The 19165-nt window shown below is 42.5% G+C and overlaps 1 protein-coding gene and 1 pseudogene across 24 annotated transcripts in view; one reads left to right on the top strand and one right to left on the bottom strand.

Annotated features, from left to right (window-relative positions):
* Positions 1-19165, bottom strand: part of LOC144580984 (uncharacterized) — a 94757-nt gene that overhangs the window by 37686 nt on the left and 37906 nt on the right. For 16 of the 23 annotated variants that reach the window (XR_013531415.1, XR_013531430.1, XR_013531420.1 and 13 more), the window contains one exon: positions 6259-6349. The exons of the other annotated variants lie outside the window; for them this stretch is intronic. Coding sequence is in view for 2 of the 16 variants with exons in the window: in XM_078362470.1 (XP_078218596.1) it covers positions 6259-6349 (91 nt within the window). In the remaining 14 variants the exon portion in view is untranslated. The remainder of the gene's footprint in view (positions 1-6258; positions 6350-19165) is intronic. 23 annotated transcript variants of the gene reach the window in all.
* On the top strand, positions 5353-17496 carry LOC128930680 (aflatoxin B1 aldehyde reductase member 2 pseudogene; annotated as a pseudogene). Its single transcript, XR_008478955.2, has one exon. The product of XR_008478955.2 is annotated as an aflatoxin B1 aldehyde reductase member 2 pseudogene (transcript).

Raw genomic sequence — 19165 nt, 5'->3', positions numbered from 1 at the left:
GACCAGACTGGCCAACATGGTGAAACCCTGTCTCTAGTAAAAATACAAAAATTAGGTGGGCATGCTACTCAGGAGGCTGAGGCAGGAGAATTGCTTGAACCTGGGAGATAGAGGTTCCAGTGAGCCAGGGTCACACCACTGCACTCCAGCCTAGGCAACAAGACCAAAACTCTGTCTCAAAAAAAAAGGAGGGGCCGGGTGCAGTGGCTTAAGCCTGTAATCCCAGCACTTTGGGAGGCTGAGGCAGGTGGATCACGAGGTCAAGAGATCGAGACCATCCTGGTCAACATGGTGAAACCCCGTCTCTACTAAAAATACAAAAAATTAGCCGGGCGTGGTGGTGCGCGCCTGTAATCCCAGCTACTCAGGAGGCTGCGGCAGGAGAATTGCCTGAACCCACAAGGCGGAGGTTGCGGTGAGCCGAGATCGCGCCATTGCACTCCAGCCTGGGTAACAAGAGCGAAACTCCGTCTCAAAAAAAAAAAAAAAAAAGGAGGTACGCATGGCTACAAAAGGTTCCTTGTGGTGACAGTACATTTCCGTATTGTATTGGTGGATACATGAACCTACATGTAATATAATTGCATAAAACTTCTGGTAAAAAAAATCTGTTGTTTTAAAAAATGCATATAACTAAATACATAGACACATAAGCAGAAACAAATGATTACAAGTAACACTTGGGAAATCTGGACAAGAGTGATGGGTTGTAGCAGTGTTCTTTCTGGTTGTGATATTGTAGTACAGTTTTATAAGATGTTACCACTGGAAAAAACTGGATAAATGGTACAGAATATCTCACTGTGCTGTTTCTGAGAATTGTATGTGAACCTACAGTCATCTCAAAATGGAAAGTTTAATTTTTTAAAAAAAGATAAAAACAAAAAACTGGGGCCTTGAACATTTTCTGGCTCATTGTGCAGGCACGAAACTCATTGGCCATCTGGCTACCAGACTCGATAGTTACAAAGAATAATAACTCCCCAAACCTGAGCATGTAACACCTTAGGGCCTCTGGTAATCCAAAGAAGAATTATTTGCCTTCTGGAAATTCTCAGTAACCAAGTTTAATTGAACATCACTTTAATGAAAAAATAAGCCTTTGCTATATAAATCTTCATACCAGGAGACAGCACTAGGAAATCAAAATAGAGTATCTCTTAATCTGCCTCCACCCCAGAGGCAGGGTTTTACTCTATCGCTCAGGCTGGAGTACAGTGGTACCATCTTGGCTCACTGCAGCCTCGACATTCTGGGCTCAAGCAATTCTCCTGCCTCAGCCTTCTAAGTAGCTAGGACTATAGGCATGTGCCACCACACCCAGCTAACTTTTGTATTTTTTGTAGAGATGGGGTCTCCCATGTTGCCCAGGCTGGTCTCCAACTCCTGAGTTCCAATGATCCACCTGCCTTGGCCTCCCAGAGTGCTGGGATTATAGGCATGAGCCACCATGTCTGGCCCAAAAGTTCTTTATATATCCTACATACGAGTCCTTTGGTGGGTATATGGCTTGCAACTATTTTCTCTCAGTCTACAACTATTTTCTCTCAGTCTACAGCTTGTCTTTTCATTCTCTTAATAGCACCTTTCATAGATCAAAACTTTTTTTATGAAATCCAATTTAATGTATTTTTTTACATGAATAACCCTTAGACAGTGTCAAACCTAAGAACACTTCGCTAGGCCCTAGATCATCAAGATTTTTCTCCTGTTTTTTTTTTCTTCTAAAATGTTTTATAGTTTTATGCTTTACATTTAAGTCTGTGATCCACTTTGAGTTATTTTTGTATGAGGTAGGATGTTTAAGTAAAAATTCACTCGTTTGGCCTATGAATGTCAATTGCTCCTGAACTGCCTGTTGGAAAGGGTATCCTTCCTTCATTAAGTTGCATTTATACCTTTGTCAAAAATCAGTTGAGCAAGTTTGCATTCGTATATTTCTGAGTTTTCTGTTTCATTAATCTATGAGTCTACTCTCTGCCATTACCACGCTGTCTTTTTTCTCCTTTTTATTTGTACAATATTGGGGTACGTGTGTAATTTTATTATATGCATAGATTGCACAGTGGCCAAGTTAGGGCTTTTAGTGTATCCATCACCTGAATAGCATACATAGTACCTACTAGCCAATTTCTTATCATCCTCCTCCCTCCAAGTCTCCGTGATCTATCATTCCACTCTCTATACCCATGTACCACAGTGTCTTGATTACTATAGCCGTATATAGTAAGCCTTTACCTTGGGAAGAGTGATTCCCCCCAATCTATTCTTTATGAAAGTCACTTCAGCTACTCTAGTTCCTTTGCCTTTCCATATAAATTTTAGAGAAGCTTTTCTATGTCTATGAAAATCCCTGCTGAGATTTTGATAGGAATTTCATTAGCCTGTAGATCAATTTGGGGATAACTGACATCTTTACTATGTTGAGTCTTTTAACGCATAACACAGTATGTCTCTGGAATTATTAAGGTCTTCTCTGAGTTCTTTCCTCAGTGTTTTATAATTTTCAACATACAGATCCTTGCATGTTTTGTTAAGTTTATACTTGCTCTTTGGCACAAGTATGAATGGTATTGTGTTCTTTATTTAGATTTCCACATTGTTAGTATATAGATATATGATTGATTTTTGTGTGTTTATCTGGTATCATATGACCTTACTGAATTCAGTGATTAGTTCTACAAGGGTGTTTTTTTTAAAAAAAAGATTCCCTGTGATTTTTATGTAAACAATGAAGTCTTTTGCAAATCAAGACAGTTTTCACTTGGTCCTTTTCAATCTATATACCTTTTATTTCCTTTTCTTGCCTTGCTGTGCTAGAGCTATTTTCTCCCTTTCTTGCCACTGTACTGGATAGAACTTCCAGTATAATATTGAATTGAGGTAGTGAGAACAGTCAGTTATGTAATCCCAGCACTCTAGGAGGCCGAAGCAGGAGGATCACCTGAGGTCACGTGTTCAAGACCTGCCTGGTCAACATGGTGAAACACCATCTTGATGTTGTGGTGTTTTGCCCTTGTAGTCCCAGCTACTCAGGAGGCTGAGGCACAAGAATCACTTGAACCCAGGAGGCAGAGGTTGCAGTGAGCCAAGATGATGCCACTGCACTCCAATCTGGGTGACAGAGTGAGATTCTGTCTCAAGAGGAAGAAGGAGGAGGAGGAGGAGGAGGAGGAGAGGAAGAGAAGAAGAAGAGGAGAGAACGGATGTGCTTGCCTTGTTCTGACTTGAGAAAGAAATCAGTCTTTCACCATTATGTATAATGCCAGTTGTAGGTTTTTTTGTAGATGTTCTTTATGAAGTTAAGGAAGTTCCCCTCTATTTCTAGTGTACTGAGAGTTTTTAATTTGGCTGGGTGTGGTGGCTTATGCCTGTAATCTCAGCAATTTTGGGAGGCTGAGGTGGGTAGATTGCCTGAGCTCAAGAGTTCAAGACCAACCCAGACAACATGGTGAAACCTTGTCCCTACAAAAAATTAGCCAGGCACGATGGCACACACCTACAGGACCAGCTACTGGGAGAACTGAGGAGGGAGGATAACTTCAACCCAGGAGGTCAAGGCTGCAGTGAACCATGTTTGTGCCACTGCACTCCAGCCTGGGTGACAAAGTGAGACCTTGTCTCAAAAACAAAAAAGTTGAATGTTATTAAATGCTTTTTCTGTGCCAGTTGATATGGTCAATGATTTCAGTCTGCTGATATGGTGGATTATATTGATGAATCTTAAAATATTGAACTGTATATGTGGGAATGAATCCCAGAGTACAGTTCTTTTCTACATTGTTGGATTCATTTGGCTAATATTTTGTGGTGGTTTCTGTGTCTAAGTCCATGAAAGATATTCATCTATAGTTTTCTTGCTTTGTTCTGTCTGGTTTTGTTATCCTTCTGGGACTCTGATGATATGAATGTTGGATCCTTTGTTATTTCCAATAGGTCCCTGAGGCCCTATCCAGTTTTTTTTCAGTCTATTTTCCCTCTTTTGTTCAGGCTGGGTAAATTCTATTGATCTATACACATGTTTACTGATTCTGTCCTCTGCCATCTCTATTCTATAATTGATCCTATCCAGCAATTTTTAAAAATATTTTTCAGTTCTGTAATTTTCATTTGCTTCTTTTAAAAGTGTGAACAGGTGTTTTAATCATGTATAAAATGACTGATTAAGTATGAGTTTGAAGGAAGAAGAGATCAAAAAAGGAATCCTGGAAGAAGGAGTGTCAGAAGGGGCCTTCAAGTAAAGAGGCACAGACTATCCCTGCCTGGGGCTGCTCTGATCATTTTCCCATTTCTTCTTCACAACAACCCAACAATGATTATAGCAATACTTACACCCATTTTACAGATGAGGAAGCTGAGACTCAGTCAGGTTAAGTTCTTTTTTTTTTTTTTAGATGATTTAATTTAACCAAGGTCCCATTGCCAAGATGCAAAGGAGTTGGGACTTGAAAGCAAGTCTTCCTGATGCCAAAGTCCATGCTTTCACCAGTATCTGGAGGCCCAACTTAAATACCCTGCCAAGGGGAAATCTTATCAAACACTCCCAGAATGTGTCCACTTGTTCCTTGGGACCTGCACGTTGTTCCATCCCAGGATCTTGCTTGCCCCCTACCTGCTGTGAGCTCTGGTCACATGTGTCTATGAAGGGTGTCATCACAGCATCACCTATATCTATACCTGGCACAGGGCTTTGTAGGCTACCCCAGGTGTCTACTAAGGGAACTTTAACTCAATTAAGCCCAAGATCTCAAAAATGCCCTCAGTGGAGGGCTGCTGTGAGGATTCCATGAATGGATGCTCACAAAGAGATCTAGTTCAGTGTCTGGCACGCAGTGAGTACTCATGGGAAGGGAAGGTTGCCATTGGGCTATTGATTGTTACTTGTATTTGACCAGACTCCCTTCCTGGATTTGAATTAATTCCTATTCCCAGAAAGAGGCAGATAAGAAATAGTCACACAGCCACATAAAGGTTAAAACCAAGTTTCCCAATTCCTGACTCCACAGGAAGTGCTCCATGCCCCTGAGAAAACTACTCAGTCAAGATTCAGATCTGTGTCCTTTAACAACATAAGAGCCCCTTGTGATGAAATAATGCAGCTGCAACACCATCACAGAACCACACATGTACTTCCCATCTTATCCTGTCCTTGCCCTACTCCAGGTTCCTAATCAGAAACTGAATGTACCACATCAGACTGGCCTGGAGTATATTTGATTCTTTTTTTATAATTTCTATTGCTATACTAAGATTTTATACTTTTTTCATTTATTTCAAGAGACTTTGCAATTACTTATTAAAGCATTTTTGTGGTGGCTACATTAAAACCCTTGTCAGATAATTTCAACATCTAATTCATCTTGGTGTTGGTATCAGTTCATTGTCTTAGGGTGATTTTTTATCATATTTTGGATATGTTGACTATTATGTTAGAAGGCTCTGATGCCTACTTAAATATTTTATTTTAGCAGGCAGTCAGTCTGTTTAGGTTTAGCATGCAGGTCCTGGCCTACTTTCAAAGGCTGTGATTCCAGTGACAATTTAGTTTCAGAGCCTCTGTAGTGCTATTTTGGTCTACTTGCTTCATGTGGTGCTAATGGATCCACTCTGCCCTGCTGGTGCTACCTGAGGAAGCAGAGTCTTCCTCACACAGGGTTGCCTTGTGCCTCTAGGTGGGGGAAATGATTTTTCTAGTCTATGGAAACAAAGAATCTTCCTTGTCTCTGCTTGTTCTGGTGGGACTCCCCTGAATTTGCTGCCTGCCTTCCTGATATCTCTCAGAGGAAGAGAGAAGCCTCAAGACAATGAAGACAAACAGGCTTCCTGGGCCAGGCTACTTGTCAGGGTCAGGTTTCCCCTTGGTGGTACACTTGCCTGGAGAGTATCTTTCAGTGGAGTAGGGGAGTCTCTGATCTGGTGGGAAAGGACAGCACTTCCACCGGCTCCTTATTGTCAGTGGGGCGCCTTGCTAAATCCCACTTGCTGGAGCTGCTAGGCTTACCTGGTGGTGTCAGTAGGACTCCCATTCAATGCAGAGGAGAAAGTAACCTACAGAAACCATTTTCTGTTGCTAGGTTTGGGGTTTGGGAAATGCTGGGCCTGGGTTACACTCTGTCATTGAGAGTCACAAGGTACCCTGCTAGTATGGTGTTCCTCCAGTTCTGGGATTCCTAATCATTCTGCCTTCCCCTTTACACCTTTTAGAATTCTCCTGTGGCCACCTGTTGAATTATTTCCAGGGTTTTTGGTTGGACTTACCTGGGAGAGGCAGGGAGAAATGAGTCTATGCCATCTTGCCAAGACTGGAAGTACAAGACCAATTACGCATCCGTGTCTGCTGCTGCTTCTCCTAGGAATGATTCAGACTTTCATTTATCATCCTTTATTTTAGGCAAAGAGAAGCTCAGAAGGCTTAGCTTTGGCTAATATATCAAGTCCCTTGTTTTTTGTTTGCATGTGCATCCATATCTGTGTGTGTGTGTGTGTGTGTGTGTGTGTGTGTGTGTGTGTTTGAGAAGAAAAGTTAGCAGAGATTAGCCCTGAAATAACTGCATTACAGTAGTCAGACACTCTGATAGGATATTGAGTTAGCTGTGGATTTGTCTTGCTGATAAGATACTCCTATACCACTATACTCACAGAATCATCATATTTTGAGAGTCATAACAATCATATTTTGGTGTTTCCAGATAGGCTAAAGACAGAAAATGTGAAAAAAACATTCACCTGTCCAAACCCAAAAAATGGACTTGGAGACAGGAAGAACAATGGAAGGAAGACCTTTAATGGTGGTCTTGCAAGATTGGGTGTCTGGCAGGCAGGCACACCTGGGGCAGTTAGGGCAGATAATTTATCTCCTAGCATGCGAGTCCCTCCCGCAGTTCTTCACTGGTCGAGTGCTATGGGGTTACAATAGTACCAGATGTCACCTAAGTTTTATTATCCCTTATAAAGTTATACCCCAGTCCCCTTCCCTGCTTAAGTTTCGATTTCTCAATAATGAAACTTTCTTCCTTTTTATGGGCTGACCCCTCCTCTACATTCTGTCCCCTTATCATGACTTCCTAGGTACATGAGCCATGCGGTTTGTTACGTCCACAGCCTGGTTGCCAGTACTTAGATTTATCATGCCTTGAAAATGGGCCATGTAAGATGTTTTCTCACAAATTTCCTCCCCTTTTCTATTTACTTCCTTTGGTCTCATTTTCATCTAAACCCTGTTGGTCTTTGAATCACTATAGAAGTCGTCTACTTTCTTCCTCATAGGAGAGTGAGTTTAATTTAGTTTCTAATAGTGGCAGGTTATTATGCTGGTAAGTCATGGACATTTGTTTATTAATAGCTGTTTCAATTAATCTCTGTGCTACTCCCCTCACACGAAGGATAATACAACATCCCACTGCTGTTAAGACTACTGCCACAATTATGAGAGATGTAAGGATTGAAGCTACCATGTCTTTCCATATTCCAAACCAACCTTCTAGCCAACCTGTAAATGGGTCATCAATTCCACTATTTTCTGCCAGTTTGTTGGCTAGAGTTGTCAGTCCTTGTAAAGTTTTTATGATGGTCCCATCTGGGGCAGTATTGTTGGGAATGAAAGTACATTTTCCACCCAGCATAACACATATACCCCCTTTTACTCCTAGTATGCCTAGTGCAAGCCTGTTTCCCAGGCCATTCAGCTGGTGGCATCTAACTAGCTACCCCTTTGAGGGCATTCTGAGTATAAGTGATGAATCTCTGTTGATCATAACAGATGTAGTTAATCCAATCCACATTCTTATTAATAGTTGATCACCAGAAGAGTGCTGACTCAAACCCAGCAGCTATTTGGCTTTGGGCCTTAAATTTATTAGATAGCCTTCTGGGGACTCCTAATGAGTCAATATATATATTGGTATCAAAAGAATTTGTCCAATCTCTCCAGTTTTGGTGGTCATGTGTATTTTTGGGTATCTTATGGAATGCTAGGGTGAAGAGAATGGCCAACTGGACTATAGCACAAGTCCCAGACAGTAACTAACAGGTCATAGAAGTATCTTTTCCCATAATACCACCACACATCAGCCCAGGGTATATGGGGAGCTGAGTAATTGCCATTGCCTGACTCACCAGTGATGTTTAGGATGTGGGTACAAATTGAGAGTTCTCCCATGGGCTTGTTGAACTCTGCTCCCTGCCTAGAGAGGCAAGAGGAGTGGTCTATATTCCCTATAGAGAAAAAGGAAGGGGATCGCTTTTGGATCTGACCTCCACAATGAGGGAAAGAGCAACGACAGGCTCTTACAAGTCTCATTTCCACATGCATCCTTGTCCTGGTATAGAGCCAACATGCAACACATTCCTTCAGGATTGGTATCCCATCCTAGAGGAAATGAAACCACCTGTGCCTGAGGTCATCCCACAGCACATACACGGCAATTACTCTTTTTGAGGGCTTGTACCGAAAATTTGACCCATTCAACGCAGGCACTCACATCCCTGTACCCTGTCTCAATTTCTAAAGTTGGCCTTAAATCCTTTACCTCAATTATTTCTACCCTTTTAGGGACATTATTTGGTGGACTAAAGTGTTTATTTCCATCAATGACAGCATAGCCATTATGCCTCTTGCCATCTGTCACTTGGGACGAAACATCCACAAACAGCCTTATCCCATCACGTAGTGGAGCTTCCCTAAGCTCTGGTCTGACTTTGGTTTGATATCTAAGCAGATACAGTCTGAGGTCTCTTTGTTCTCCTCTCCTTTCCATAGGAAACTGGCTGGATTCAAGCAAGTATCTGTTGTTACGACAAAATCATCTTTTTCTGGTAATATGACTTCATGTTTTAGAATCCAGGAATCCGTTAACCACCTCCTGGTTTTTTGATTTAATATATTCCTGACCTGGTGTGGAGTGCTTACTATTAGGGCCCTACCAAATGTTAGCTTTTGATGCTACCAGTAGGGCTGTGGCAGCTACTGCTTGCACACATTTGGGCCACCCCCGAGAGATAGGATCGAGAAGCTTGGAGACAAAAGCAACAGGTTGCCTCTTCCCTCCCCAGGTTTTAGTGAGCACTCCAAGGCCACATGCTGGTCTACTGTTACAAACAGATGGAATAGTTTCTCTAAAGATGGGAGGTCCAGGACCGGGGCTGTAATGAGGGCCTGCTTTAGCTCTTTCACTGCCTGAATTTCCTCTGGGGACCATTGCAAGGGATCGGGTTCCTCCTCTAGTAACTTGAGATACAGAATTTTTGTCTTTTGAGCATATGAGTCAACCCGTAACCTACAGCAGCCAGTTGAACCTAAAAATTTTTGGAGTTCTGTCTTTGTCTTAGGCAAAGGCAGGCCCACTATTCCTGATATTTTCTTTGGGTTTATTCTCTACTTCCTTTCACTAATCAGATGTCCTAAATATTTAACTTCTTTTTCTACAAACTACAATTTTTTCTTAGAGACTCACAATCCCTTTCTCCTAGGAAATTAAGCAAGCTTATGGTGGTTTCTGATACCTTGGCCCTCCTCTCCCCAGAAATTAAAAGATCATCTACATATTATAATGACTGGGTTCCCCTGGTAGGTTGGAATTCCTCCAGGACTTTTTCTATGATTTGACCAAATACGTTTGGGGCTTCCGTGAAACCTTGTGGCAGCAAAGTCCAGCAGTACTGTTGTTTTCTCCCAGTTATAGGATTTTTCCATTCAAAGGCAAAGAAGTCCCTACTCCTAAAATCTAGGGGACATGCCCAGAATGTATCTTTTAGATCCACCACACCGAACCACTTATGTTCACAGGGTATCTTATTAAGTAGGGTGTAGGGGTTAGGCACCACAGGGTGGTGGGTCTGGACAATTTAATTCATAGCCCCTAAGTCTTGCACTAATCGATACAACCCATCAGGCTTTTTGACTGAGAGAACTGGAGTATTGTATGGGGACATGCAGGGTTCTAATGGTCCATCTTTAATCAATCCCTCTATTACCTGTTGGAGACCTTTTCTCCCTTCAACAGAAATAGGATATTGTTTTCTGAAAACTACTTCTCCTGGATGTTTTAGTTTAATCTGTAAGGGTGTGACTTTTAACCCTACCTTGTTGCCTTCCCTAACCCACACAAGGGGATTAATTTTTTTTCCTCTTCCTCTATTAGGAGGCCCATCATTACTTTTATTTGTCCTTCCTTTATTTCTATCCTAAACATCCAATCTCATAAGCAGGTCTCAACCCAGGAGGTTAGTTCCTGCTTCAGGAACATGTAAGAGTCCCAAACTATTAACATTTTCCTGAATATCGGAACATGAAATCCCTCCCCTTTTACCCCTGATACTGTCAATTTTTCCTTAGAGAGTTCTATACCCCTTGGTTGGTGGATTAGGGAGGAGCGAGCCATCCCAGTATCAACCAAAAATGTTACTTCTTCATCCTCGGGTCCCACCTTCAAATTTATCAAGGGTTCTTGGTGGGTCTTACTCAGAAGGAACCCCTGGCCCCACTAGTCTTCATCAACGGTGGTGCCCCACTGACAATAAGGAGCCAGTGGAAATGCTGCCCTTTCCCACCAGATCATCAACGGTCATGAAGGAGATCACCTTTTCTTTTTTCCATTCAAGACATTCTCTCTTAAAATGCCCTGGCTTTCCACACTTGTAACATCCACTCATAGTCTTAGGAGCTTTTCCCTGCATTTCCCTTCTTTCTCTGTGTTGAAATCTATTATTCTATTGTTCAAGAGGTATCTTGATCTAACCTTTTTCTGACTACCTCTTCCACAGTGGAAACCATGCTTTTCGTCTTTGTTTCTGCTTCTCTTCCTCTCTCCTTACAAAGACCTTCTGAGCTTTCCTCAGTAATTCCTCAATTGGTTTCTCATCCCATTCATCACTCTTTTGTAATGTCAGGCCAGCTCTTAGTTACACAGTTAACCTTCAAAAGGTCTTGTCTTGCTGGGTCCTCCAGATCTAATCTGGAGTATTTTCTCAGGAGCCTCTGCAGGAATGCAGAGGGAGTTTCCTCTTTTTCTTGTTGAATCTTGAATGCCTTTGAGAGATTTTGTGTCCTAGGAGTGGACTCTTTGATCTCTTTAATTATTAGTTCCCCGAGGTCCTGCATTTGGGCCCAGTCCCTGGGATTGTTATTATCCCACTTGGGATCAACATTTGAAAATTTTTGTTTGGCTGGCAAGACTCCTTGCCCAGGAGGGTGCTGCCTCTCCCAGACAGTCATGGCCACTCTGCCAATCATTCCTCTTTCTTTTCCTGTGAACAGGGTATTCATGATAGACATCATTTCAGCCCAGGTGTAAAAGCTGGGTCCTAGGAATTGGTCCAGCTGGTCTGCTAAACCAAGGGGATCTTTTAGGAGCGGTTTCATTTCCTTCTTGAAATTCCTAACTTCAGTACTTGTAAGAGGAACATATACAAAGCCAGTCTCTTCCTGTCCCCTGGGAACTTCCAAGAGGGAGCATGCTAGATGCCTGCTGTGTGTGACTACTAAGTGCTTGAAATGTAGCTAGTACAATTAGGGAACTGAATATTGTACTTACTTTTTTTTTTTTTTGAGACAGAGTCTTGCTCTGTCACCCAGGTTGGAGTGCAGTGGCGCCATTTTGGCTCACTGCAACCTCTGCCCCCCGGATTCAAGCAACTCTTCTGTCTCAGCCTCCCGAGTAGCTGGGATTATAGGCATGTATCACCATGCCCGGCTAATTTTTGTATTTTTAGTGGAAACGGGGTTTCACCATGTTGGCCAGGCTGGTCTCAAACTGCTCCTGACCTCAAATGATCCACCCAACTCAGCCTTCCAAAGTGCTGGGATTACAGGCGTGAGCCACTGTGCCCAGTCTACTCTTAATTAGTTTATATTTAAATTGAAAAATCCACATGTAGCTAATGGCTACTGTATTAGACAGTTTTCTACCATTAAAAATAATGTGGATAGGGTGACTATGAACATACTCATTCATTAAATTGTTCAATGCTAGAAAACTAGCTTGTCAAAAACAGTCTATGCCAAATTAAAGAAATACCAACACCTCTCTGGAGATCAGATTTCTTATAACCTCTGCCATAATATAACTAAAAACCTAGATGAGAAAAATCATCTAAGCAGCATGAAAAATTGCTGTCATAAAACCCATGAACTTTACTTCATAGGAGATACATGGAGTCAGTCCTTAGTCAAACAGCTATACATTAGAAGAACCAAGAATACGTTGATCTCAGAACTTCTTCAAAAGCACAAAAATCCAGAACACACTTAGGGAAAAGACATAGGGAAGACATATTCCTACATGCCTCAGAAGTCCAGGGAAAAAGCAGATTATCATAATGACCATCTGAGTCACAAGACAAGGTTATATTATGTTCTGAATCATCTGTTTAAGAAGGCAAAGCAGGCCAGGCACAGTGGCTCAAGCCTATAATCCCAGCACTTTGGGATGCCGAGGTGGGCAGGTCACTTGAGGTCAGGCGTTCAAGACCAGCCTAGCCAACATGGTAAAACCTCATCTCTAATAAAAACACAAACATTAGCCGGGCATGGTGGTGGGCATCTGTAATCCCAGCTACCTGGGAGGTTGAGGAACAAGAATCACTGGAACCTGGGAGGCAGGGGTTGCAGTGAGCCAAGATCGCTACCGTACTCCAGCCTGGGTGACAGAATGAGACTCTGTCTCAAAAAAAGAAGGCAAAGCAGTGAATAACTCAATATTTAAAAAAAAAAAACCTAAACAGAAGGAATGGGTAAATGCAAAACAAAACAAAAAGCTATCTTTCCACTTCCATAGAAAACCCCTTCTTTTAGGGTTCTAGCCACTATGCTATACCATCTACTCCAGCTCCTTGTCAGTTACTTATGCACTGGATTGATCTGCACCACATGGTCGATAAATTATTTCAAATCTTCTCTCACCATTACCATCCACATTCTTCTCACTTCCAAATCTAGATCAAGTGAATTGATCCACCATCACTGTTTCTATTTCCAGGCTTCTAAGCCCTGGTGGAAGAAATAACACAATGATATAGGCAGGAACATCTTGAAAAGCATGGTTTCCGTGGAAAACTGTGCAGCAGTTAAATATGTAAGATACCGGCTGGGCACAGTGGCTTGTGCCTGTAATCCCAGCAATTTGGGAGGCCAAGGTGGGTGGATCACTTGAGGTCAGGAGTTTGAAACCGGCCTGGCTAACATGGCAAGACCCTGTCTCTACTAAAAATACAAAAATTCACCAGGCATGGTGGTGGATGCCTGTAATCCCAGCTACTTGGGAGGCTGAGGCAGGAGAATCACTTGAACCCGGGAGATGGAGGTTGCAGTGAGCTGAGATCATGCCACTGCATTCCAGCCTGGGCTACAGAGCGAGAGTGAGATGCCATCTCAAAAAAAAAAAAAAAAAGTAAGATATCTATACATGCTGGTACAGAAAAATATTCCATACACATTAAATGAAAAAGCATGTGATATCACACCCCCTAGTATGGCTATAATCAAAAGGACAGATACTAACAACTGTTGAAAAAGATGTAGAGAAACTGGAAGCCTCATGTACTGCTGGTGGAAACGTAAAATGGATTAGCCACTTTGAAAAACAATCCAGAAGTTCCTCAAAATGTTAAACATAGGGTTACCATATGACCCAGCAATTCTACTCCTAGATACATTACCCAAAGACATGAAAATATCTGTCCACACAAAAACTGGAACATGAATACTCATAGCCATGTTATTTATAATAGCCAAAAAGTAGAAACTACCCAAATGTCCAAATGATGAATGGATAAACAAAATGTAGTATATCCACACAATGGATATACCAAGAGCAAGTTCCGGGTTGTTTTTTTTTTTCCTTTTTGTTTTGTTTTTTGCCTATTGCCCAGGCAGGAATGCAGTAGCACAATCATAGCACTCTTCAGCCTTGACCTTCCAGGCTCAAACAATCCTCCCACTTCAGCCTCCTGGGTAGCTTGGACTATAGGTACACACTGCTATATCCAGCTAATTTTTTTGTATTTTGTAGAGACAGGGTTTTGCCATGTTGCCCAGATTGGTCTTAACTCCTGAGCTCAAGTGATCCACCTGCCTCAGCCTCCCAAAGTGCTGAGATTACCAGCATGTACTACCATGCCTGGCCTCCAAGAGCAATTTTATTCAGCAATAAAAAGAATGAAGTTCTGAGTCGTGCTACAACATAGATGAACCTTGAAAACACTGTGATAAGTAAAGTAAGCCAGTCACAAAGATCACATATTCTTTCATTAATATGAAAGTCCAGAATAGGGAAATCTATAGCGACTGAGAGTAGATTAGTGGTTGCTAAGGGTTGAGGGATAAGGAGGCGATAGCTAAAGGATACAGGGTTTCTTTCTGGGGTGATGAAAACGTTCTAAAAATTGACTATGGCAGTGGTTGCACACATTCATGAATATACTAAAAACAACTGAACTGTACACTTTAAATGTGTGAATTGCGTAATGTGCAAATTATAGCTCAATAAAGCTGTTATTTTTTAAAAAGCAAGTGATAGAATAATACATGTACTATGAGCTCATTTATATAAAAACCAAAACTACATATGCACGTAATATAAACATTTGTGAATGTATGTAAATATATAGAACATGATTTGGAAGGATACCCACCCATCTGTTAGCATTGGTTGCTTCTGGGGAGAAAAGTAGGCTTGCCTTCTGTAACATCACACTTTGCTGTTTCTCCTCCTACCACCCTGGTTATTCCTCCAAATTGCTTTGTAGGCATTCTTTCCTCTACTCGTTCCTTTACAAACCACATTTAACTCTTCAGGCTCTCCTTGAGGTGATCATATGATCATATACTTCCCATGGTTTCAACAACTCCCGTCCATATCCTGACTCATTCATTCAACAAATATCCACTGAACACTTACTAAGTACCATGCTAGTCGGTAGACATTCAGCAGGACGAAGGCAAATAAGGTTGCCATCTCATGAAGTTTATATTCTAGTGGTATTGAAGATATATAATAATAAGCAAAACAATAAATGAACAGACAATTTCAGATAATGTTAGTCATAGGGAGAAAATAAAGCAGGATGATGGGCAGGCGCCACAGCCGTGCTGAGCACCATGTGTCGCACCATGCCCCATGCTGCCATCCACTGCACACGTTGCTCCCTGCCACCCGAGGCCCATGTGCTTGCCATGTCCTGTCCACCACCACTGCAGGCCGCGTTGGGTGTCCCGGCCAGGCCCGTCATGGTGCTGGGCACCATGGAGATGGGGCACTGCATGGATACATCTGCCAGCACCGCAGCAGTGCATGCCTTCCTGGAGTGCAGCCACACCAAGCTGGACACGGCCTTCATGTACAGTCTGAGACCATCCTGGGCGGCCTGGGGCTGGGACTGGGCAGCAGTGACTGCAGAGTGAAATTTGTCACCAAGGCCAACCCTTGGGATAGAAAATCACTAAAGCCTGACAGTGTATGGTCCCAACTGGAAACGTCATTGAAGAGGCTGCAGTGTCCCCAAGTGAACCTCTTCTACCTACATGCACCTGACCACAGCATCACAGTGGAAGAGACTCTGTGTGTCTGCCACCAGCTGCACCAGGAGAGAAAGTTCGTTGAGCTTGGTCTCTCCAACTATGCCACCTGGGAAGTGATCAAGATCTGTACACTCTGCAAGAGCAATGGCTAGATCCTGCCCACTGTGTACCAGGGTTGTACAATGCCACCACCCGGCAGGTGGAAACGGAGCTCTTCCCCTGTCTCAGGCACTCTGGACAGAGGTTCTATATGAGAACAAGGACAGGAAACAGCCCGTGGGTCGCTTCTTTGTGAATAGCTGGGCTGAGACCTACAGGAATTGCTTCTGGAAGGAGCATCATTTCGAGGCCACTGCCCTGGTGGAGAAGGCCGTGCAGGCTGCATATGGTGCCAGTGCCCCTAGTATGACCTCAGACACCCTCCAGTGGATGTACCACCACTCACAGCTGCAGGGTGCCCAGAGAGACGTGGTCATCCTGGGCATGTCCGGCCTGGCGCAGCTGGAGCAGAACTTGGCAGTGGCAGAGGAAGGGCCCATGGAGCCGGCTGTTGTGGACACCTTTAATCAAGCCTGGGATTTGTTTCCCCATGAATGTCCCAACTACTTCTGCTAGGCCCATCGTGGCTCAGGCTGCCCAAGGCTTTTCTGTCACCTCTTTTGTTCTCTCATGCTGACCAGTCTTAGCAGGGTCTTTCTGGATCGTCGGGATGCATGTTATTTTTCTAGCTTCCTGCCTTGCTCCCTGTTCACTTTATACTGTGAAAGGTGGGGATGGGTCCCACTTGAGCATTTCCTGTTGAATAAAGCAGGCATTTGACCTGGACACAGCCCAGGTCTTGAGTGAACTGCCCCCCCTTCAAAATAAATAAAAGAAAAACAAAACCAGGGTGATGTGATGAGATACTGATCAGAGTAGGGGGCTACTAAGTTGGGATGACCAGGGAAAGCCTCTCTGAGGAGCTGACCCTAGAGCTGAGATGTGGATGATGAGAAAGATGATGAGAGAACATTTTACACAGGGTGCAAAGGCCATGAAGAGAGAACAAATTATAGCTGGAAGCATCTCAAACAAACAACATAGTATAGGATAAGATCAGATATTTTGGTAGGGGCTGCTCTATCTTATTAGGTCAAAGTAAAGAGCTTGGACAATGTACAAAATGCAACTAGAAGCCATTGGAGGTTTTGAAACAGGCAGTGTCCCAGTCTGTTTTACATTGCTTTAACAGAATACCACAGACTAGGTAATTCATAATAAACAGAAATTTGTTTGGCTCATTGTACTGGAGACTGGGAAGTCCAAGAACATGGAGCCTTCACACTGCATTATGCCATAATGAAAGGTGGAAGGACAAGAGAGGGTATGAGTGAGGGAACAGGAAGAACCAAACTTGCTTTTATAACACAGCCACTCTTGCAATAACTAACCCACTCCTGAGATAATGACATTAATCTATTAATGAGGGTAGAGCCCTCATGACCTAATCACTTCTTTTTTTTGAGATGGAGTCTTGCTCTGTCACCCAGGCTGGAGTGCTGTGGTGTGATCTCAGCTCATTGTAACCTCCACCTCTCGGGTTAAAGCAATTCTCCTGCTTTAGCCTCCGAAGTAGCTGGGACTACAGGCATGTGTCACCATGCCCGGCTACTTTTTGTATTATTAGTAGAGACAGGGTTTCACCACATTGGCCAGGCTGATCTTGAACTCCTGACCTCATGATCCACCTGCCTCGGCCTCCCAAAGTGCTGGGATTACAGGTATAAGCCACCACACCCGGCCAACCTCATCACTTATTATTATGTCCCACCTCCCAATACTGTTCCATTCGGAATTAAGTTTCCAACACATGAACATTAGGGGACACATTCAAACCATGGCATTCTACTCTGGCCTCCAAAATTCATGTCCTCACAATGCAAAAATACATTTATTCCATTGCAGTGGCCCCAAAATTCTTTTTTGCTACTTTTTCTGTATATTTTTCTTTTTTAAAAAAAAATTTTACTTTTAAGTTCTGGGGTACATGAGCAGATCCTGCAGGACTGTTACATAGGTATACACATGCCATGGTGGTTTACTGCCTCCATCCCCATGACACCTACATTAGGTATTTGTCCTAATGTTATCCCTCCCCAATCTCCCCACCCCTGCTATCCCTCCCCAAGCCCCCCACCCCCCAAACAGACCCCAGTGTGTGACGTTCCCCTCCCTGTGTCCATGTCTTATTGTTCAATACCCACTTATGAGTGAGAATATGCAGTATTTGGTTTTCTGTTCTTGTGTCAGTATGCTGAGAATGATGGTTTCCAGATTCATCCATGTCTCTGCAAAGGACATGAACTCATCCTTTTTTATGGCTGCATTTGGTGTATATGTGCCATATTTTCTTTATCTAGTCTATCTTTGATGGGCATTTGGGTTAGTTCTAAGTCTTTGCTATTGTAAACAGTGCCACAATGAACATATGTGTGTATGTGTCTTTATAATATACTGATTTATAATCCTTTGGGTATATACCCAGTAATGGGATTACTGGGTCAGATGGTATTTCTGGTTCTAGATCCTTGAGGAATTGCCACGCTGTCTTCCACAATGGTTGAATTAGTTTACGCTCCCACCAACAGTATAAAAGCATTCCTATTTCTCCACATCCTCTCCAGCATCTGTTGTCTCCAGATGTTTTAATGATCACTATTCGAACTGGTGTGAGATGGTATCTCAATGTGGTTTTGATTTGCATTTCTCTAATGACCAGTGATGATGAGCATTTTTTCATGTTTTTCGGCCACATAAATGTCTTTGTTTGAAAAGTGTTCATATCATTTGCCCACTTTTTGATGGGGTTGTTTGTTTTTTCCTTATATGTTTGTTTTAGCTCTTCGTAGATTGTGGATATTAGCCCTTTGTCAGATGGGTAGCTTGCAAAATTTTTTCTCATTCTGTTTGCTCTAATGATTGTTTCTTTTGCTGTGCAGAAGCTCTTAAGTTTAATTAGATCTCATTTGTCTATTTTGGCTTCTGCACATCAAAAAACTTATCCATCATGATCAAGTAGGCTTCGTCCTGGGGATGCAAGGCTAGTTCAACATACACAAATCTATAAACGTAATCCATCACATAAACAGAACCAAAGAGAAAAACCACATGATTATCTCAATAGATGCGGAGAAGGCCTTTGACAAAATTCAACAGCCCTTTATGCTAAAAACTCTTAATAAACTAGGTATCAATAGAATGTATCGCAAAATAATAAAAGCTATTTATGACAACCCCACAGCCAATACCATACTGAATGGGCAAAAACTGGAAGCATTCTCTTTGAAAACTAACTCTAGACAAGGGTGCCCTCTCTCACCACTCCTATTCAATATAGTACTGGAAGTTCTAGCCAGAGCAATCAGGCAAGAAAAAGAAATAAAGGGTATTCAGTTAGGAAAAGAGGAAGCCAGATTGTCTCTATTTGCAGGACATGATTGTATATTTTGAAGACTCCATTGTCTCAGCCCAAAATCTCCTTAAGATGATAAGCAACATTAGCAAAGTCTCAGGATACAAAATCAATGTGCAAAAATTACAAGCATTCCTATACTCCGATAACAGACAAAGAGCCAGACCATGAGCAAACTCCCATTCACAATTGCTACAAAG

Source organism: Callithrix jacchus, chromosome X (genome assembly GCF_049354715.1).
Source record: "Callithrix jacchus isolate 240 chromosome X, calJac240_pri, whole genome shotgun sequence".
Taxonomy (NCBI): Eukaryota; Metazoa; Chordata; class Mammalia; order Primates; family Cebidae; genus Callithrix; species Callithrix jacchus.
Note: the sequence above shows the minus strand (reverse complement) of the source record. Positions and strands in the feature narration are given on the sequence as shown.